General features: G+C 36.1%; 2 protein-coding genes across 5 annotated transcripts in view; both read right to left on the bottom strand.

The window, feature by feature from the left end:
- Window positions 1-5974: 5974 nt before the first annotated feature.
- Window positions 5975-13825, bottom strand: psat1 (phosphoserine aminotransferase 1). The gene is made up of 9 exons (XM_041255897.1): window positions 13638-13825; window positions 12936-12996; window positions 12762-12831; window positions 12195-12400; window positions 10916-11088; window positions 9780-9949; window positions 9538-9666; window positions 7699-7836; window positions 5975-6575 (listed from the first exon to the last, which is right to left on the bottom strand). The coding sequence occupies exons 1-9, from the start codon at window positions 13695-13697 to the stop codon at window positions 6470-6472; spliced, it is 1113 nt and encodes a 370-aa protein (XP_041111831.1). The 5' UTR covers window positions 13698-13825; the 3' UTR covers window positions 5975-6469.
- A 1986-nt stretch (window positions 13826-15811) lies between these two features.
- Window positions 15812-23028, bottom strand: part of cep78 (centrosomal protein 78) — a 47324-nt gene continuing 40107 nt past the window's right edge. For all 4 annotated transcript variants that reach the window (XM_041255927.1, XM_041255910.1, XM_041255918.1 and 1 more), the window contains 3 exons: window positions 20506-20672; window positions 18956-19106; window positions 15812-16647 (listed from right to left, as the gene is read on the bottom strand). In XM_041255927.1, the coding sequence (XP_041111861.1) occupies window positions 16456-16647; window positions 18956-19106; window positions 20506-20672 (510 nt within the window). In that variant the 3' untranslated portion in view covers window positions 15812-16455. The remainder of the gene's footprint in view (window positions 16648-18955; window positions 19107-20505; window positions 20673-23028) is intronic.

Raw genomic sequence — 23028 nt, forward strand, 5'->3', positions numbered from 1 at the left:
TTGGGCAATATAGTGTTTACCCACTTTTCATATAAGGGGCAGACGTAGGACCTGTACCTTTGCTGTGACCAGCGACGTGTCGGTTAAGCTGCTGCATGCTCACTTCATAGGATTACACGCACAGCACTCATCTAGCTTTGGACCCTGAGAATATATATTTTTCTGGATATTAGCCTAACAGTGCACTGCCGCAGAGGTGTCAATCACCAGCTTTGCGTATATCGGGTTGGACAGCAGGGAAATCCTATTGGTTAAGAGAAGCAAAGCGCTAACTAGCAATAGCCAATCAAATGCGTCTTATGACATGCAGTGCCTGTCCACTGATTATAATGAGAAGATGGCGTTTGCAAGTCTTTTGTTATTATTGTTAATTCTGACTGCTTGTTAACAGCAATAAACACAAAGGAAAGAAGAAAAGGTAGGCGGGATCTAGGGGACTTTTTAATAAAAAAATAAATAAATGGGAATAAAGCACAATTGACCTTGCTGTCTTAAAATTTGTAGAGATGGCATCATCTTTACAATACTGTTTAAAATAAAAAATAACACAAATGCCTATAGTCTCTTAGACAAGTTAAAGTATATAGTAGTACATTGACTTTTTGATTAACTGCAAAGGTGTGTGCTTACTGCATTTCTCTTGATTTTACCGTAGATAATACTGTGCGATGTTACTTCTTTGGTTTGGTAATTAATAAGAAGTCGCTGAAAGGATGACACATGTAGTCGGACGATGTTAAAAAAAACTGTCATAAAAACCTAATTTAAAAAATGTAAACAATGGTCAACCCAAGTTCCTACCATGCCACTGTCTGGCCTGGAGCACCAAACAGGGGAGTTTACCCACTTTTTCAATTACCACTACACCACTGCAACACATCTTGCATTTACAGCAAAAATATTCAATACTGTCTACTGCAAAACGCATACCCCCCCCCCTCCCCTTACGGAAATGTCCTATAGGATCCTCCTATAGTACTCAAAAAAATATATCCTCCTATAGTACTCAATAGGGTCTCCCTACAGTAGTACTACAGGACACTCTATAGGACTAAAAAGGTTTTAAAGAAATGCTATAGAGCATTCTATAGGACTTGACCAATTTACTATAGGACTTTCTATAGGTCTATAGGGACTTTGTCTATCTCTGTCCATTGTGATTATACTCTCAACCTGTCCCTGGACTCTGGCTCGGTTCCCGCTGCCCTTAAGCTTGCCCGGTACTCCAAAAACCCTCCATCGACCCGGCTGACTTATCTAATTTCAGTCCCATCTCCAATCTCACTTCTCTCTCAAAAACTCTCGAAAGGGCTGTAGCCAGCCAGCTGATAAAACATCAACATAACAATCTGCTTGAATCGCTTTGTGATGGTGGTCCACTATGAAAGGCGGTGTATAAAATAAAGATTGATTGATTGATATTATTCCAGCATACCATTCCAAGTATCTGAAAGCGGTTGTGTGTGCTGTTCATGGAAAATTATGAACTCCGGAGGTAAGGCGGTTGTACAATGGGAAACTATGCGTGTGTACTTTGAAAACCTCAAGATATCCATCTTATAGTTGCCTTGTCTTAGGATCTGCTTTTGACAAATAAGAGAGAACGCAAACAGGGCTTTTTTACTATCAATATATACTTTGCTTTGAGAAAGTAGATGTCCTGTTGCGTACAATATGATTGTTACATCACAAAAGTTGTTTTTCAGCAATTCGTTTTAATTGTGTAGGTTTTTTACATTTCTTTGAAGATTATTAGTATGCAGCACAGGTTAAAGAAAAGCGGGCGCCAGACAACGGATAGAATGAGTCGGGTGTCAAAGTGAACATGAGAATTGCAGTGAGTGAGGAAGCCAATTTGCTTTAAAAAAATTCAAAACAGACCAGACATTGTCATCAATGGATTCAGGAAATCTGGAATTTATGATGCAGTGTAAACTGTGCCTGCTACTGTGGTACCCGTACGACTGTTCCTTTTAGCTTAAGCAGTTTTTATTATTATTTATTTATTTTTTATAAGGAGTTAATTAAGTAACAAACAAAAATTGTTTTATGCCAGACTTGTTAGAAAATCTGCAACATTAGTGCAAATTTGTTTTAAATTGTTATGGTCGACACGTGTAGATACTACTTCCGTTCAGGTATTGCAAACAATACTTAATAATAATTAATAATGATTTCAAATTAATGGCAGATGAAAACCTACCATGCCTTCAAGCCGTTCCTTTTCAGATCAGACTATACACTTGCTTTAACATGCTTTTAAAATGCTGGGGCTGTTGAATTACAGTTAAATATTTTCAATGAAAGGGGCACTCTGTACAGAACATTGGGCTGGTGGACCTAAGTGTCCCTTTCTGACCTGTGGTTCAACAGAGGCAGTTTAACTATATGAGAAGTTCAGTATTAGAAATAGAGTCACAGGTATGCCTGGGTATGAATCAACATAGCGATACACCAGTCTGGTGTAACCAGAACTGACCATCTTTACCAGCAGTTTAAAAAAAAATAAAAAATAAAAAAACATTTAGTTTGACTTTGGCTTCTTACACCCTAGGTGATTCAGAATCTTGTGCCGCCAATCTTTTGGGTGAACAATGAAAAAATGAATCACAAAAATGTAGAAAATATATTTCACACCCAGACAGAATTATAAAGGCATATGCTAGAGAGAAACTTAATTAATTTTGCACAGACCAAGTTTAAATAATCTGCACTAATTTGTAATATCTGAATGTCCCCAAAGGGGTGGGTAGTAGCCTACAGGGGGCAACTGTAAGGAAACTGCAAACTACTTTTCAACTCCTTAAATTAAATGGATGCGACAGGAATCAAATGGTAAGGTTAAAGGAAGGCCATTATAAGATCTAGCATTAGTGCATGATATGCATCTGTATGTCAACACAGTTCTTTCTTTACCTTTTTTGTTTTATTTTACTAATTCATGCAGCCCCTGTCATTTGAAGCAATTTAATACATCAGGCAAATAAAACATTGTCCAGGGTTATCACATTCACAGGTATAGGCTAGGTTATTTCAGCTTTTGTCATATCACACAATGACACAGCAACGATTACACTATGTAACACAATTTTTGTTCCTGGGTAGTAAGTGTTATTTCCTAATTGCTTATGCCTCAGAAGTATAGAAAATGGCTATTATTCTCCACAAACTTTGCTTTTGTGACCAAGACAGTGATATTTCAAAATATCACTATTTCCAATGGGAAAACGGGCAAATGTGTGTCTTTTCGTTCACATAAAGTCAGAAAAAAAACAACATATGAATCCAAATTAACATGTATTTATACTAAAGTAACACAAACATGACTACAAAAGATTTAGAAGTGAGTAGTTTTTCGAGATTTACGATTATACTGTAAATACAGTTATGGTGTCTTGTCTGCAGCAGATGTAACATCATATTGTCATCAAGACTTTCACTCAATTGCATTTTCAGTTTATTATATTTCTGCTTAGCAGCTCATGGTCTCAGCATCATTATCCACACCAGATTAAACGTACTTATACAGTGTTCTTCTATAGTAGGACAGTGACAAATCACGGTCCCAGTGGTGATTTCTTTCATATTATTAGAATGTTAAAATTATGTTAAATGTTAAACGCAATCTCTTGCAGACTGATAAAAGGGCAGGTACATTTTCTTATACTTTAAATTCAACGATGTAAAGCTAGCCTGACTTTACCTTTTCCAAGTGCTTCTGCTATGTCTGTTACTACCTGTATCTTCAAGAACATCTCAGTTTTATTTTGAAGGACAGTAAAGGATGCACAAACTCTAAAAGGGATAGATCACCTTCATAAAAAATGATAAAAAATAATTGGCAACGACTACATTTTTAGATTAGAAAACAAATAAATAAGTTGGGACTGAAACCACTGCAACACATCACTTCCTGACAATACACTTTACGATCCTTTTCTTCTAGATAATTTAGCAAGGTAAAACTTAAATGTAAGAATTTCAAGTCAAGTAGACAGACAAAAGTTTCAGCTAAATGTCTTCATCTGTATATTGTGCTTCAGCATAACCCTCGCTGCCAAAATATCTAAGCAGTGCTGCAAATAAGGCTTTGGGTCTGGGAGTAATTTACCATTTTTAACACAGACAGAGTAAAAGCTATTTTCAGTGGGCAAAATGCAACATTACCTTGAAGTCATGAATAATTTCAAGAAATACTGTACAATGTTTAATGGTAATGGGTAGGCATTAAAAAAATTAAGTCTTCCATTTTAACTGCAGTTTACTTCACCTACTGTACAACCACACATATTCTACAAGGTTCTTATCAGCTTAGTGTATTTCTTTCGAGGTATCACACTGACTACAAATTAATTAAGTTACTTATATTTTAACATTACATTCTTAAACTCAGTGAACATGTTAATTTCAATATAAAGCCATACAGATAAATAAGGAAATGCACTAATAAGTTACAAACCAGTTTGTTGAATATTATACGCACCTTTTTTAGCGGTTGCCGCTGACGATGGTTGCAGTTGGATTTGTAGCTGGAGTGGGATGTTTACATTTCACCCTGTGTGGCTTCCAATTTTAATGTGATTGGCTGCAAAGATGTAAGGGCAAGCCCAAGACTGGATAATGTTGGTTGACTTGACTTTTCTTGTCTAGCTTCCTAGTAACTGAAGACATTGTATTTTGGAAGATGTAGTTGTTGGAAGTTTTAGGGGTGGCAGACAAGCTGTGCAGCAAAATTGCGATGTATATTTTTACGCATAAAATTTAAATTTAGTGCGTATTTCAGATTTTTTTAAATGCACAACAGCGCAGGTACGCAGCGTATCTGTACCACTGTGTCCATGGACAATATTCTGATATTGGGTCAAAAAAATGTACAATAGTTAAAAATGCCATCTTACAGTGGAGAAGTCTTGACCAGTCCCAGGATTGGCAGGGCATTCTGCTCGTGGACCAATGAAGGCACTAGAAAGTTGGTCTACTTTCCTTTGTTTTACCTATTCACAAGTAGAGCATGACAGAGCAGGAGGGAAATCTGCAACCTGCCCATACAGTGCTGTGAAAAAGTATTTGCCCCCTCTGATTTTCTGCATTTTTGCACATTTTTCACATTCAATTTGGTCAGATCTTTTTGTGGGTTGTAGTAGTATTTACAGGGAGACTGAGAGAAAAAATGACACCAAAGTTTGGTGCTTGTTTCATTTGTTTGATGTGCTACGTAATCAAACATGCAATTGTTAGGTGTGAAAAAGTTATTGCTCCCCTAGTTAACCAGAACAAGGTGTAAAATCGTCCAGGTAGTCACAAACAACCACAGAACAACATCCAGGGATCTGCAGGCCTCTCTCGTCAGTGTTCATGACTCCACCATCAGAAAGACACTGGGCAAAAATGGGATTCATGACAGAGTAGCAAAATGGAAACCAATGCTCACTAAAAAGAACATTAATGCTAATCTCAAGTTTGCCAAAAAGCACCTGGATGATCCTCAAGAGTTCTGGAACAATGTTCTATGGACAGATGAGTCAAAAGTGGAACTTTTTGGCGAGCACACGCACAGTTATGTCTGGCGAAAACCAAACACTGCCTTCCACAGTAAGAACCTCGTAAGTCAAGCATGGTGGTGGCAGTGTCATGATTTGGGGATGCTTTGCTGCGTTAGGACCTGGACGACTTGTCATTATTGAAGGAACCATGAATTCTGCTCTGTAGCACAGCACTCTACAGGAGAACGTCAGGCCATCCGTCCGTAAGCTGAAGCTAAAGTGCAGCAGGGCAATGATTCGAAACACACAAGGAAGAAAAAAAATATGCAAAAAAGCAGAAAGGGGGCAAATACTTTTTCACGGCACTGTATATCTCTGTGCAGTTTCAATGTGTATTCTGACTGACTATTTGTTTTAATACCCTGAAAAAATACCTGCTTGTTGAAGGGAAAAACCAAACACAGTACAACAAACAATACCAAAGTACATTTTTACAATGATTACAAGATATTTATTAGTGTTTTTCAATTTCTCATATACAGTTAGAAAATTAGATTGACGAAATGTCAATTGCTACATCAAATGACAAGACCCCATTTTTATACAAAAAACATCTCCACTATATACAGTATGCACACACACTTTACAGTTCTATGAATGGCAGAACATGAGGTAAAACATTTACAAAACTAAGTTACTGTAAGTAGAGAAAGTTTATCTAATCTGCTGGCATCATAAAAGACTCAGACAGTCATAACCACCTTTTTAATACAGAATGATATTGACAGACATCCAGGACAGATCATGCATACCAAGAAGACATTGGTCCCTATATTATATAGAAGGCACAAATACCAACATATTTATTGTGTAAATGAATGACAGGTTTGCATCATTTCTTGGCTTACTACAAAATTCAAAAAACACTACTACATATGCTTCTAACAAAGTAAACTCTGCACAGCTGTATTTAAAAATGCAAAGCTCTAGGATTGATGTGTCTTCATAAAAACGTTCATAAATTCTGCAAGCTTTCTTGCCTCTTCCACTGTGATAGCGTTATAAAGAGAGACTCTGATTCCTCCCACAGACCTGAAATGTAAAGAAGGAAACCGCATAACACACTATTTCTGAAGTTAGACAAGGTCACAGTGGCCAACAATAAAACTAATCCACACACTACTCACTGTTAATAATAATAATAATACATGTGTAAAACAATTCATTTACACACACAGCAACTCCCATACACACAATTTGATTAAAAATAATTACACTAGATGGCGGTCTTTCAATGCGGTAATGCAACAGTGGGAAACAGAACTGTTTATTTTTAACAGGGAGCTGTGTTATATTTAGGCTTGCTACTATTCGATTACATTTTTTTTTTTTAAACCACATTGACAATTAATATCGACGTTTATTTTGGAAAGCATCATGTTTGGTACTTGCAAGCAAATGTCAATAGTTTTACTGTGACTATTCCGGTCACTATGGCTCAGAGTGAAGATTAAATCAGGCTGTGCTGAACATAAAACCCATGCAATTTTTAATTTGGGTAATATTTTTTTTGTAATAAAATATTAGTTTTTTTCAGTTCACATAGCTTAGTCAAATCTAGGATTTTAAGTGTACACCCTAAACATAAGAGGGTGGGGTTCACGAATTTGTAATCTTTATCCGATAATAAACGATTTAGGGCCAAGCTACGTATAATAAATGCATCTACAAATAAACTGAATGCCGTTATTATGATTGGTCTATAAATTAACTTTTGTATTACATAACTGCACTATAAACAATTCCAAACAGCCGGACAAAAGCAAAAGCTTTGCAATAGAAAACTATGCCGTACGCAGCACTCAAACAACTTGTCTGACTTCTAACCCACTTTCTATCTTTATTACTTCCCTGGGAACATTCAAACCTTTAAGGATCCCTTAGCAACAAAATGTAGCATTGAAAGGAATGTGTTTCATTAGGAGTACAAAATAGAAAATCTACAAACAGCCTTCAAAGTTGAAACACCCCCCTCCACACACACACACACACACACACACACGAGGAATTTACCAATCACTTAATCAAACCTGCTAATAAAAAAAAAGTAATATGTAGTGTTACAAAATTACATTTCTGTATTGTGTTTGTTTATCTATTCAGATACAAAATTTATATCAAAGTGTTATTTAATAATGGGAATGAATCTACATACCTGTGGCCTTTGAGAGAAATCATACCAAGTTTAGCAGCTTCATCTAAAAACGTGTTTTCCAGGGCTGTGTCTCCATTATTATTTCCGATTCGGAAAGGAATGTTCATTCTGCTTCTGCTTTTCAATTCAACAGGGCACCTTTTATTGAAATTGATGCATTTTTTGGTCAGTGTCGAAGAAATTTAATAAATAAATGCAGTCTTTTTAGCAGATACCCTTTTTTTATTTCAAGACACTAATAATAAAACTATGGTATTGGTTACGGTAATAGGTCACTATTTTAAGGGCCATTTTTGTTAATTAACTGTTAAATAGCTAATAAACATGTAAATGTACAGTACCAGTCAAAAGTTTGAGTACATCTGCTTGCAACCAGGTTTTTCATGATTATCTACGCTTTTAACTGTATAAACTTGTCTATAAACACTTAATATTTCATTATATGATGTGGACTTATATAAGCTGATATTCACCAGTGAATTACATTAAAAAATTTCATTTTTAAATGAAAATGTAAATCTTGTCAATTTCAATGAAATGGTCACCCAAAGCAAGGGGATTTCAGTCTGAAGCCCAAGTCAGTTAAAAGTCTGAAATGTGTATAACACGGTGTTAGAACACTGGCCTAAGTATAAAAGTGTCTTTGTTGGATGTTCTCTGAGTTAACTAGCATGTTACCTAATTAACCTTTTGTCACCAATTATTGTTAACAGGTGAGGGTCCATGATTACTATAAATATAGGTAGCATAGGCACAAGTTTGTCATTCCTGAATGTGAGGGAGCAGAAGTTATGCAAAGAAAAAAGACTGCAATTACTTTAAGAAATGAAGGTCAATCTTTAAGACAAATCACAAGAACTTTGCAAGTGTCGGTAACTTCTGTGGCCAAGACCAACGATCTGAAGAAACTGGCACTCATGAGGACCGAACAAGGTCAGGCAGGCCATGGGTGACCTCAGAATCAGAGAACAAGTTCATTCGAGTCACAAGTCTGCGAAACCAGCGATTAACTGCCCCTGAAATACAAGCTCAGCTAAATGCTACTAGAAGTACAGATGTTCAGAGGAGATTGCGTGAAGCTGGCCTAACTGAAAGAATTGCTGCAAAGAAACCATTGTTAAGAGTGCAGAATAAGAGGAAAAGACTTGCCTGGGCCAAAAAAAAAGAAAACAGAAACTAGACGTTTGAGGAGTGGAAATCAGTGTTATAGACCGAGGAGTCTGAAATACAAAAAAAATTTGAAATATCTGGGTCCAACCGCTGAGTATTTGTAAGACGCAGAGAGGGCGAGCGCATTAGTTCTGCATGTGTGGTTCCCACTGTCAAGCATGAAGGAGGCAGTGTCATGGTCTGGGGTTGCTTTGCTGGTGACTTAGTGATCTTTACCAAATCCATGGAAAGCTCAACCAGCATGGCGATCACAGCATACTTCAGAGGCATGCCATTTCATCAGGATTACGGCTAGTTGGGCAGTCCTTTACTCTTCAGCAAGATAACGACCCCAAAACACACCTGTGTCACTCGAGTCCTGCTGTAATAAATACTGACCTACATCCACCATATGTATAATGTGACACATAAAAGGTATTGCCATATGGCCGGACAGGTTACTTCATATACTGTATGCCCAGATTGTTGCAAAAAAACTTAAGAATGTCCGAATCAAGTTTCAGCACAGCTGGATAAGCAGTTCTCTAGGGTAGATCTCAAAGTCTAAAATGTGATATTCACATATACAGACAGAACGATAAGACACTTGTAACAAATCTTAATCTGCAACTGTGTTGCTGAATCGAACTACTACAACCCACAAACAATGAGAATAATTAAAATACTTACACATAGAACCCATTAGATTCATTAATCTCGTCATAAATCAGCTTTGATTTCGTGATGTTAAGTTTCTCCATGGCTTCAGCGCTCCCATTGTTCCTGATCCATTCAAGGACCAGCCCCATGATGTAGATACTAGTTTTAAAATAAAAATGTGTTAAGGGCAATATTTATAGAACCATCAAAACAATGATCTGACTTAGGAACACCAACAAATTTACAAATGGGCAGAATAATTTCCAATTTACCTGAAACATGGAGGAGTATTGTATATGGAGTTATTCCCAGCCTGAATTTTGTAGTCCAGCACAACAGGGCATTCTTTAAGGGCAACTCCTAACAGGTCTTCACGAACTATCACCACTGTCACCCCAGCACAGCCAATGTTCTTCTGAGCACCAGCAAAGATCAGACCGAACTAAAGAAGAAAGGGGAGGTATTTTAGTATTTCACAAAACCGATGGGAGTTCTACATATTCCCATAAGCAACTGAAATAAAAAAAAAAAAAAGTTGCCATAAAAACGTCTTTGAAATTCAGTCTGTGTTAAATGTTAACCCTTTCCGGTCCGACATTACAATTTTCCATTTCCTGTCTGACATCAAAAAGACAAAGCACAAGTCTCTAGTCGTTTTTCTCCAGAAAAAGCCGAGAAAACCTTTCAATGGCCAAATGAAGCCGAAAAAAAAAGCGTATCTGATAGCCCCATGCACCAGAGATAACACGGGCATAAACAAAGGAGATAGCTGCTTCTGCATCCAGCGCTCAAAGAATACCATGGACATTTACAGCACTTTATGGAGGAGTTCGGAAATAAAACGAGTGATCAGGAGAGGATTCATCAGTAGTAAAGAGGTATGTTAAATAAAGTGAACAAGGGGTTGGGCTTGGGCTTTGATATAGTATATAGTACTGAGTGTCTTTTGTGATTTTTATTCTGGGGGGTTTGGGGGGGGGGGGGGGGGGTTATTAAAAAATTGGATCCGACACTCCTGACAAACGCTGAAAAAATGGACTGCAAAAGGTTAAGTTATCGCTGTGACTAGACAATAAATGCTGCGTGCAAGGGTCTAATGCATCAACACAAGTTTGACAAGATATGGTAACTTGAGATTTAATTGTAAGTGTTCTATAGAAGGATTTTGTGGTCTACAAGAGTATGCACTGCCTTGACCCAAGAAAAATCTAATTCCCAAAGTGCCGACTTCTGCATATTTTGTTTAAAACAGATTTAAGCCCCATATTCAGGACCTTTAATCCAAAGTAATAATTGTACCATTCACAGATTATATTTTCAATGTATAATAGACAGTGTCTTCCATTCCTGTAGGAATATATAAGGCCTAAAAATGAGGACAGGGTCTTGAATTTAGAACAAGCTTTACCTTTGAAACATCCACTGGCTTAGATAAGAAATTGGATGACATGTCACAGGCAAGGATAGCTCCTTTTATGTCAGGGATAAAGTCAAACTCCACACCGTTCACTGTCTCATTAGAGCAATAATACACATAAGATGCACCAGGGCTCAACTTCCAGGTGCTGGGGTCTGGAATTTCTACGAGAAAAAAGTAAACATTTAAAACAGGATTGTACACTTTTTTAATGTACTGAACAAAAAGGACGTATTTTGGAAGCAAAGCTGTGACTTGCACTCAAGTTAGTGGAACAATTTCCCCATAGTTTTTTTTTTTTTGTTTTGTTTTTTTTAAAACCTGTGATCCTGGTTCCAAGATGTAGCCTTTGAATGCACTGAAAATCAGTTGTATAAAAGTACTTCATTGAGCCCTACATATCGTAGAATAAAACCTCAAAACGATCGATTTAATCAAATCTGAGAAAGTTGAATGTCTATACTAGGTTTCTTCACAACTGTATGAAAGATTCTCATTTTTAGTATGGTGTATGTATGCATGTTTGGGCATCTCAATTACCGGATTCTGTCGAGCCAATGCCCCGGTTTGAATTACACCCCCCCCCCCCTCCCCTCCCCGGTCAGAAGATACAGATACTACAACCCATACATTTTATTATACACACACACCGCATCAGCTTGTAACTCAGGCATTTTTGTACTGTAGCAATCCATGTGTTTGTTTCTGTGCTGTATTGCCACTGTGTTTGTGTACTGTAATTTCCGCTGTAATTGTGTTCACTTCCACTGGTGTGTTTGCCTCTGTCTGCGTGGTCCTGGCCTGCGTCAGGTGCCTTTTGTGTCTCCCCTATGATTGGCCATTTGTCTGCGTTTTGTCTTCATGACAACTCGCCCCCTCAGTATATGCTTGTTGTCAGGGATCTTGATTCCTGGCCTGCGGCGGTTATACTGTAATCACTATAAACAGAACTGCTGACTGTTGGTTTATTCCGCTACTTGCACACTGAAGACAGGTTTAGAAACAGTAGGAAGCAAATTTGTGTAACACTGTTGTAATCAATCCTGTTATTTTATTTTACATATATAAGTTTTACTGTAAAAAGGGGAAACAGTTCAAAATAGGTTATTTTACAGTACAGTGCCTGAAACTACTTATAAAAGGTGTTAGATATATATTGATAAACCATCTAAAAATGTGTGTGTACCATATATAAGCTCATGCGTCAATTCCAAAAGGTGTGCTTATGCAGTACCGTATTTTATTTACAGCTGAACAGTTGGATTCTTACTTGTATAGCTGTCCAGTTTAGGGTGGACGATATTCACTTTGCCGTACTTCTCAGCCTCTTTAGCAGCCTTGGCTGACCAAGCCCCAGTGACTATGTAATCAGCACACCGTTCTTCCTTCAATCCTAGCAGGTTCAATGGCACTGCACTGAACTGAGCTGATCCACCACCCTGGAGAAAAATCACCTTGTAGTTCTCAGGAATGTAACTGCAGGAAACAAAATAAAATGTATTACCATACTACAGTCATTTTCTAGAAATGTCACCTGTTGCAATGGAAGTGCAGAGAAAAGAGGATTTTTGAGTTGGGAATTGGTGTTTTTTTGAGGTTCTTGCATCTAGCCATCAGAAAATATTCCAGAAGGGATACTGTATATTTGTATCAGGGCATTAATAACCTCTGTCCCCCAAAAATGCAACCGCTTAGAAGAATGCATGCACACCTTGTTTAAAAATGTAGCACGCTGGCATGCGCATGCATATATATATTTTAAAAATGCCCTCAGAAAAACTAGAATATTATTCAAACAAATCTTAAACATATTTAATTATTATTAAACATGACTTACAGAAGTTCACGCAAAAGGTTTTCTGTTGAATTCAATATTTTCGTGAAATCTGCAGATCTGTGACTCATCTCTAAGAAGAGCATGGGGGGGGAAAGTAATTAGGACAGGGTAGGATAATATTAAAACAATGCTTTAAAGCACCTTGAAAAGGCAGGGTGGTTGAACAGCACTTACCAAGGACACTGATGCCTAGTCCTTTGTAATCCAACAGCTCTTTCTGTGCTTCAAGCAAAACCTATTGAAGATTTAAAAGAAACACAGAAGTGCACCAAGGGACCTCATTTTCATTTTGTCGCCAGCAACCGTAAACACAATTTTGTATATGAAGCGTCAGCAAGAAATACCTCCCCAAATTCATCGTATTTTGTGATAGATAGATATGAAACTTAAAACTAGGCACTGCTTAACGTCTGATTGTACTGCAAGTACAAAAAACTGGGTAAAGAAAGTACCGTTCACTCTCAGCACAACTGTGTGTACTGATGCGAAGTGCGCCTCCAGTGCTAAATCATTGCAAAACTGATGCAATCCAATACACTTTATTAAAGCTGCAAGAACGGTTGTTTGTTTTTTCATAACACAATCCTTGTCGTCGCGTAGAGTACTTATTATTTTAACTCCGACACAGGAATCAAGAGCCTGACATATGTACAACGTTGCAAATTTTCATTCCCGATTGCATCTCTTGAATTGTTTAATACTTCATTATGATCCCACGGTAGGCGAAAGTTCAAATGCAGCGCCACAATTTAATTAACGACATTAAAATAAAAATCTAAATCATAACATTAAAAACCAGCACTAGTATAACAGATGAATTAAATAAATGCATAACGTAATGTAGTATATTATGTACTACCACCAGCACTGACTTACCGAATGTGGAACTTTAGCAGGTCCTGCACCAAAATTGATTGTTTGCGTCTTATTCTCCATATTGTAAAACTTACTTCTTACTTGAACTATATACCGTATATATTTCCTCTACTGATGCCAACAAAACAATTTCTTTTGTGTGCAAGTCCCTTCCCTGAGCACTGGAAACTTCTATCCACTGCAATATAAATGTTGTTGAATCGACTATTTTCATTGGCCGCTTTCACATGGTGACTGTGATTGGTATCAACCCATTGGTTACATGATGTTCTACTCTGACATAATTGGCTACTAGGTTCACGAGACCGGCTCGTGATCAGAGCAGCTCCATGCAAGTCTGCACACAGATTGCACCATCCAGAGACCAATTCAATATATCGCCGCCAGTTGCCTGAGCAATTGCTGAGTGTATTGCATGATCCTAATATGCTGCAAAACGAGATTTGTGTTTAATTACACTTATACAAGGACATTGTTTTAATAAACACAATTTGTCTAAATCAATACAATACACACACTAAACACGTTAGTATTTATTGGATTTTATCCTGTGTTTTGTGTTCCAGGAGGTGCCCTTTTTATGTCTTTGCTATAATTAGAACACTAAATATTATGGGTTATATTGTTTTATTTATAACACTGTAGGACCCTACTACATTTCAAGAAAAATAACTTTTTAATTATTGCAAATGGCCCTTTTAAAGATTGATACCTAAAAATGAATATTAAACCCTGAGCTTTACCCTGCCAGTTTTAGCAGTAACACATTTGAACTAAAAGTAACCTACGTGTTTTTCATATTCCTACAAAGTATTTAGCTTATGTTGAATGTTCGTTTTTTGCACCAAAAAAAATCCCACGAAATAATGCGGACTTTTTTTGCTGCATTACAACGGCGGTTGTAATGTTCTAATACTGAAAAAAAAAAAACTAAAAACTAAATCTAAAGTCACTATCTGAATATTTTTCATACAAAGCCAACAAACTACTCCAGTCATTCAACAATTTGTAAAACTATTACATAATTTGTAGCATCTAATAGTATATACTAAAACCTGTCTAACCCGGCATTGCTTGACCAGAAAATTGTGCCAGATAAATGTACTGTAAAATATTGCACCTGAAAAAAAGTATACATGACAAACTATTTGAACATTTTGGAAAACTGGACTACAGTAGGCCTACATAGCTTTGGAGCATTGCCAGAATACTCATCAGAGGGCTTATGTAACGTATTAAAGAGCAGAAGAATGTGGTGTATCTTGGATAGATATTGTGCTGCAAGGCCATTGCTCTTATTGTCATGACATTTAAAACATAATTCAATCTCAAGTTATCATATCTTGTCAGAAACCTGTGTTGATGCATCAGACTCTTGCAAGCCAGCATTTATTGTACCTAGTCACATCAATAACTTAACACTTTACTGTCAACTTCAAACACATTTTCTGCAGATGTACCATACCCAAGGAACATGTGTGTGTGTATTTACGCAATATACCTGATTGTAAACATAGAAAAGAAAAACCTCATGACTTCAGTCGAATGTTTTGATACATGGCTGCATTCACTCAATCTTCAAATCACACAAATGTCTTCAGTTCCTGAACTGCTAAAACACCCCCATATCATGATCGAACCACCTCTAGGTTTAGTTGTAGGTTCAAGGTTTTCTAAATTGAAAACTTTACCTTTATTTTCTCTCCAACATACTGTGGTCCATTTTTCTTTTGGGGGGGGGTATATTTTCATTTTCATTGGACCAGAGAGTTTAAAGAGTGCTTCAGATTCCCGCTCAAATTTTACAGTTCATTTTATCCCTTTAAGGAACAAGGCATGTCCCACAACTAAGTATGATGCTAACATTCTTATTCTTGCAATGAGCACCAGGAAACAGGGAATACAAATTACTGAAAGTTTGTATATAATATATGTATAGACATCTGTATATGTATGGGTTCCTTCATCAAATCCCAGTGTGTCATCATAGATATTCACCCCAAAGGGGGAATAACCTTGTATACAGCATAGGATAATGGATATATCCACAGTATAAATGTTTTTTGGTTGATCAGGATACACAAATGAAATCTCAAGCTTTACTTGCTTCACTGCTGGTAAAATGTTGTTTATTTATGTACTTGGTCAATTGTTAGAAATGCAAAACAACAACATAATAAAAAATGCTTAAATCTTTTAAATCAGCATCACAATAAATATTTACACAATCTTTACTTGGTATGTTTATAAAAATACTTACAGGCATTCATTTTTTATTTTATTATTAAAAACAAAACACACAGAGAGAAAGGGAAAGGCAAAGCAAAAAGATTCACTTAAAAAAAAAAAAAAAAAAAAAAAATCACACACAAATTAAGGTCATGAACAAATTGACATCCAGATCAAACAGTTTAGATGTACCTGTGTATGTTTGAACTGTTCATTATTTTACAAAACTGAACAAAACAAAGGCATTTGTACTTCTGTAATAACATGTAGAATACAAATAGATTTTGCTGTATTTCAAAACCAAAGAAGAGACTATCTCAAAATTCCTCATCAAACCCATCTCCCAGGCTTCCAACAGAACAGACATATTAATGGGATTTCTTATCTAGTCTTCACAGTAATCAGCTGGTTTCGATTCATGTACATCTTCTCCAGCAAGAAAAGGTATGTTGCCAATGATTTGTGAACCAATCTTTAAGGATTTGCTTCTGTTCCCATTACTTTGTCTGTTTGCACCATTTCCAAAGCATGCTTGACTTCTACCAAGAGACGGATCTTCAGACAAGCCCTGAAGTTTCACAGATACCGTTCAAAACCTTCTCATAGAAGCTGAGGATTCCCCACTGCTTTGGCTTGGGTATTTCATTTCAGGCTCGCTTTGACTAGACCGCAGACTTTGTGAAGCAGATTTCTGCCAATCTTTTCTTGTAGGAATTGCACCATTTCCAAGTTCCGTTGACTTGAAAACAGATTGAGTATGATCTGTATTTCCAGCAGCAAACTACAAAATAAAAAAGTACATTCTTTAAATAATCTTTGACTTACGCACTGTAACAAACATTACACTATCATGGAAGGGCCCATGTGTTAAATGAAGTAGTAAACCTATATGACATACCAAAGAGTAATTTATAGAGACACAATCTTACTATCTTGTCTGGGCTAGCAGTGTTTTATGATTCAATTAATAGTTATTAGTAAATGCAAGAAATCCAGCACTATAATAGGGATGGTTATTTCTGTACATTCAATAATCAAATACATGCAACTTACTAAATGATTAAACAGTTACATGTTACATCAACTTGTCACTGGCAAAAAAAAAGATTCCTACATAATACCAAAATTGAATACAGTAGCTATTTTTATTAATAGGAAGTATAATACAAGTACAGTATGCATAAAGCACAATTCCTGCATTGCAATTAAATTCATCATAACTTACAGATTATAATGACTAAATAAACTGTCTTAATTGGACAACTATCAAATATAAATAAATGTTTACATTAAGTAACATATCATATTAAATATGGCACATACCTTCCGGGATACTTTCTGTTACATGAAGCCTTTTAAATAATGTAGCACAGAGTAGATGTTAAATCATTGAGTGTCATTAACTAAAAAGTTAAAACTACAAAACCCTGTCCTTCAACAGCACTGATAGTCAGTATATCTTTAGAGATCATTTCAGCCATTAGGTTTGTTATTTGTTCCTTTGTGGAGTAAGCAGTAATGGTTAGTTGTGATTTACAGGTACTTCTGCTGCTTGTATAAAGGCACATTCCTGACTCTTTTCCACTATACAACTAGCCGTGCTACTGACGTCACACACAATTAAATGTGTTAATTATTGTTATTAATTGACTCAGTTTGCGAAAAAAAGGGGAGCAATCAAATGGTATTCAAAAATGAAAAGCTGTATCTTGAATCGCTATATTTTGTAAATATATTTAGGAATGTCTTTACAATCAACGGTTTTACTAATTATATCACCTTACTAAAGTTAAATTAGTTCTGTTGAAAATGAAAAAAGGTTTTAAAAATATGACTTGCCAAAGATATCTCCTTTAAGGATAGCCGTTTTTATTAGTTTATTTTTTTTTGTTTGTTTAGGTGCTTAAAAAAAAAAATCTGCGCAAGTGCAACGAGAGCCGGAGTTGTATGTATGGTCAGCTGTACAGTATTTTGTTTGACTATATTTTTGTTAATTGTTTTATTTTCACTTTTTTCCCTTTATATTAATATAATAAAGGTCAAGGATGACAAATTTATTAGAATTTTGTGTTTTTGAGTGCAAGTTAAGTGTACTGTACCCGCGGTTTATGTCCATTTGCTTCAAATAGTCAGAAATTCGGGCATAAACGTTCTCATTTCTGATTAACGACTACCTATCTTCCTGAAGTAACACATCTATCTGCCCACAGAGAAAATACAGCCAGCACTTCGCCTGCATAGTGACCCAGGCTGTACTTTTCTCTCATCACACTCGCTGCTCAGCATGTTTGTTGTTTTTCTTTCTGGATTATACTGACTGATGCAATGTAATCCTTAACCCTGCCCCTGGCTCAGCTCAGCTCACAGCCTGATTCAGATGTCTTGTGAGGTCAGAGTTTCACGGTTTGGTTCTCACTCTGCTCAACAAATAGCCAGTGGAGAACTACCCGTATCCGTACCGCACCGAGCCCTCATGGGTCGGATGTGCCAGTGGAGAAGGTGTATCTGTCTCACAGTCGACAGAGCCTACTCTCTACTTTGATAAAATGTCCCCAAACAATTATTTATTTTTTTTATTTTATGTATTTATTTATTTTTAAATCAGACTGGAATTTCTGAAAAGTTTACCGGCTGCAATATCATTAATGTTCCATTTGGGATCAGTTTGCTTATTAATATTAAATCACAGAGGTTTAAGTATAAACAATTCTACCAGGGCCACCGACATCATCGCATTTTATGATCTTTTTTTTGTAAAATAATATGTGCAATGGTGCATTCCAACCACCTCCGTTACCCATAGTTACAATAACGGTATCACCCTGGACTTTTAAGAATGTCTGTTCTTTCATGTCAGAAGCTTGAGTAATTTAGAGCCATAGCAACAAACTATTATTTATTTAATATTTACTCCTAGTAATACTTTGGCTGCAGCAACAGGGTTTTTGTGGTTAATGGGTCTGTTCAGACCATTTACATTTGTTGCAATACACAATAGATTATACAATTAGTAACTTTCTAAACGGTCAACAATTTTCTTGTCGATTATTCGAATAAACAAATAAAGTTAAGCCCCAAGCTTCACTCACCTGGCTTGCAGAAGGTCGTTCCTCTGCTCTGTGGTCTGTGTCCTCTGTTAATCGTGCTTCAGGCTTACCAACAGTGGAAGAAAGCTGGGGCCGTCCCAATGGTCCAAAATCAGACTGACTGATTCCAGCCATAGATGCAAGCTGCCCCAGCCTGCAGAATATTAAATAATAAAAAACTTAACTGATATCTAAAGAACTGACTATAAGAAACTAAAGGATTCATTTTACAAACACTGCTGGAATAAGTCACAGCTGGATTTGTTTTAGAGCATTTTACAAGGGGATCCACCTAGATTTGGGTCTTTTACCCACACAAAATCTAATGTATTGTGTGGACGACATGTTCTTGGTGTTTCATAATAAATGGCTATTTGGAATTGTTACTATGTCTTGCTATTGCAGCAATTGTTCATTATCCATAAAATTAAATGCTAAATTTACAAATACTAAAAGAAACTTAAATGCAATTAAATACATGTCTTTTATGAATTGTTCATTACTTATGAGCTGAGCAATAACATGTAAATAAAAACGAACAAACACAAATTCTGTTATAACATCAATTTAGTTTGACAAAGTATTTTAAGATACATTAATGAGACGTTTTGCTGCCCACATTTTTCTGCAAAATCTCACTCTCCAAAGCACCAATTAAATATATTCTGTTTGAACTAGTTCTGTTCGTTTCATCCTTCTTTGAGATGACAGTTTAATGAACATGCCCTATGAAAAGCAGTATGAACAAAGACAGTTTAGAAAAAAAGGAATTCAACCTTTTGGAAAACTTCCACTAGCAGCTTTGTAAAACGAAAAACTCATCTGGCGAGGCTTAGTATGCAAACTTCATAGTGTTTTCTAAATAAATCTAGGTCATGTGAAAAAAGACTGCTGTAATGCCAGCTGCCTTTTGAAATGACCCTCTATCGCAGTGTACCCAGTGATTTAAAAATGATCTCATAAAAACCAATGAAAGATATTTCAGGAACAGGTTATAGTAATACATTATGTAGGATTAAGGGATCCGTTTATGTATTATGAATTATTTAGTAGTGTGTTTCAATCTTGATACTACATTCTATTCTCTCCATGCTTAAAGAGTAAGTATCAGGGTTCTGAAAAATAAAGTCCCCAAAATTGCTATGTTGTTAACATCCTGACAACTGTTTACACTAAAACTTTAAATTCTGTTTCAAAGCTCTTTTTAAAATGTCCACTCTAGTGCACCGATAGTGTAAAGATTATTGCCACATTGTCAAACAGGTAATAAATTACAGGTATGTTATTTATATTGTTGTAGCAACACATGGGGATGTAGAACACTATATTTTGCAGAACCCCACTACTTACGCGTTAACACAAGGTGACGCTGGAAACTTTTAATAGTACGCAAGCCTATACATGTGGGTACATTTATATACATCGCCAGGACTAAACCTGTGGGGGATAACTTCAATACAATGCAGGTATATAAGGGCTGCCTTTTTCCTGGTTTCAAGTGCCTAATCTCTGGGAATACTACTCTAAAAGGCTTTCCTGAGAACACGACTTACCCTGCATCTTTAAGAAGGTCCAAAAAGGCGTGGAACTTTTTAAATGAAGTCTCAATACTCTCTAGCACTGCCTCATCCTCCAGTATACTTGACGTCATGCACTGTGCATGTAGGGCCTCAGACAAAGAAAGGTTTATGTTTCTTATTTGTGCGTTTTCAACATCCAGCTGAAAGCAAATAAAAATGCACATTTGAAGTAAAGTTTTTTCAAGCTGCCAAATATAAGCAACCACTGGGTGGAAATCTAAAACCTAATGCTACCAATTAGTTCTCAATGTTTAGTAGCAGCCAGTGAACACTGAAATACTAATATTTGAGCAAAGAAAGAGACCCCTTGTCATTTTAGATCAATTCTAAGTACAAAATCCAGACAAGTAGTCACGAGAGAACTTTGAGGGCAATCACTTCATTAACATCAGAGTTTAACACATTGTTGAAACTTTTTATAAGCTTGATGGTATTTCCTCCTGTTCTTAAAAGTATACAGCATAATTATATATATATATATATATATATATATATATATATATATATATATATATATATATATATATATATATATATATATATATAAAATCAGACTTGTAGTCGAGTCCGTCACTATCATTAGAGTCCAAGTCACGAGTCATTGACTTCGAGTCTCGAGTCTAAGTCTTTGAAACAAACTCAAATCAATTGTCATTAAACTAGTGGTAGTAGTGGGAGAACAGTTTACCTAACAGACGTTGTCTGACATCCCTCAGGAAAAAATACACAAATAATAATAATATTATTATTTCCAGCTAGATTATTCTATTTGAATGCCTTTTTCAACTTGTCTGTTACTATCTTCTTTTCTTTTGGAATTGGATGACTATTTGAATAAAGCTGAAGTTTACAGATAAGCTTCAAGTTCGTTGACGTTGTTTTTCACTTTGACAGAAGCCGTGATCTGGACCATAAACTAGCGTTAGAAAGCGGTACATCATCAGAACGTGGTATGTGTACAAAAACTTGACTTGTGTAATGTCAAAAAGTGGTACGCCATCATATATTGGTCCAGGTGCAATCAATTGTGATCTGATGAGTGTTTTCCTATTTTCAAAAAGCGGTACATTTATCATTAAAATTATACATTATTTTTTTGCAAACTTAAACTGGAAACAAACAGTTAATTTCCCTAAAAAGAAAAAGAAAAAATATTCATGAGAAGTCTACTGCATAGTTGCACAAGTAAAAAAAATGTACAAGACCCAATATACTGCATATGATGTACATTCTCAAACAATTTTCTTAATGGTGGAAAAATATGATAAATTACATTTAAAAAAAAAAATGAAAATATGACAAATTAAACAAAAAAAGATGTAAAAGACCGAAAACTGCATAACGTACCAGATTTGAATGGGCGCTTCCCCGCTTTCTTACCTGAAGTTGTTTAGGCATGAGCGAGCAAGCCCAGTCACTGCGTACCACTTTTTAACACAGGTAAGAAGTTACTTTCACCTCTGACTACAGCATCTACTTTGACTTCAATTCGGGTAAAATCTGCCAAACTGTATATATACTGTGTTCTTAAATAGTATATGTATTATTATCTTTATTATTTGTTTTGCAAAACAGAACAGAAGTAGATTGGAGTAAAATAGAGAAAACACCCACAGAAGAAGGATGGTTGTTCTTCAAAAATGTAGTACTAGAGGCGCAAAACAATTACATCCCTAAAGTAGACAAATCTAAATGTAAAACTAAATTGCCAAAATGGTTTAATAGATCAATTAAAAAAAATATTCAGCGAAAAAAGGCACTTTACAGAGCATTAAAAAAGGACCGAAAAGAAAGTACGCAGAAAGAGTACACGGAACTGCAAACGCAAGTCAAAAAGGAAGTTAGAAAGGCCAAGAGAGAAATAGAAATGAACATTGCTAAGGGAGCTAAAACCAATTCCAAAATGTTTTTCCAATATTACAACAGCAAGAGAACATTCAAAGAGGAGATTAAATGTTTAAGAGATACAAATGGCAAAATCGTAGAGGAAGAAAAAAAAATAGCAAATATGTTAAATGATTACTTTTCACAAGTTTTTACAAAGGAAGATACTGACAACATGCCCCACATGTCATCCAGTTCCTATCCAGTTTTAAATAACTTTAGCATAACTGAGGCAGAAGTGTTAAAGGGACTAGGAGCTCTTAAAATAAACAAATCCCCTGGGCCGGATGAGATCCTCCCAGTAGTACTCAAAGAAATGAAAGAAGTAATTTACAAACCGCTAACCAAGATCATGCAGCAGTCTCTTGACACAGGGGTGGTACCGACAGACTGGAAAATTGCAAACGTAATACCGATCCACAAAAAGGGAAACAAAACTGAACCAGGTAACTACAGACCAGTAAGCCTGACTTCTATTATATGCAAACTTATGGAAACTATAATAAGATCCAAAATGGAAAATTACCTATATGGTAACAGGGTACTGGGAGACAGTCAACATGGTTTTAGGAAAGGGAGATCGTGCCTAACTAACTTGCTTGATTTTTTTGA

Source organism: Polyodon spathula, chromosome 1 (assembly GCF_017654505.1).
Source record: "Polyodon spathula isolate WHYD16114869_AA chromosome 1, ASM1765450v1, whole genome shotgun sequence".
Classification (NCBI taxonomy): domain Eukaryota; kingdom Metazoa; phylum Chordata; class Actinopteri; order Acipenseriformes; family Polyodontidae; genus Polyodon; species Polyodon spathula.

Bases quoted from the DNA above. Each gene is read 5' to 3' on its own strand.
- psat1 (XM_041255897.1), bottom strand. From the start codon at position 13,697: ATGGAGAATAAGACGCAAACAATCAATTTTGGTGCAGGACCTGCTAAA. The intron at 12,997-13,637 runs GTAAGTCAGTGC...AATCTTCAATAG, and splicing joins CTGCTAAAGTTCCACATTCG to GTTTTGCTTGAAGCACAGAA. The intron at 12,832-12,935 runs GTAAGTGCTGTT...TGCTCTTCTTAG, and splicing joins ACTAGGCATCAGTGTCCTTG to AGATGAGTCACAGATCTGCA.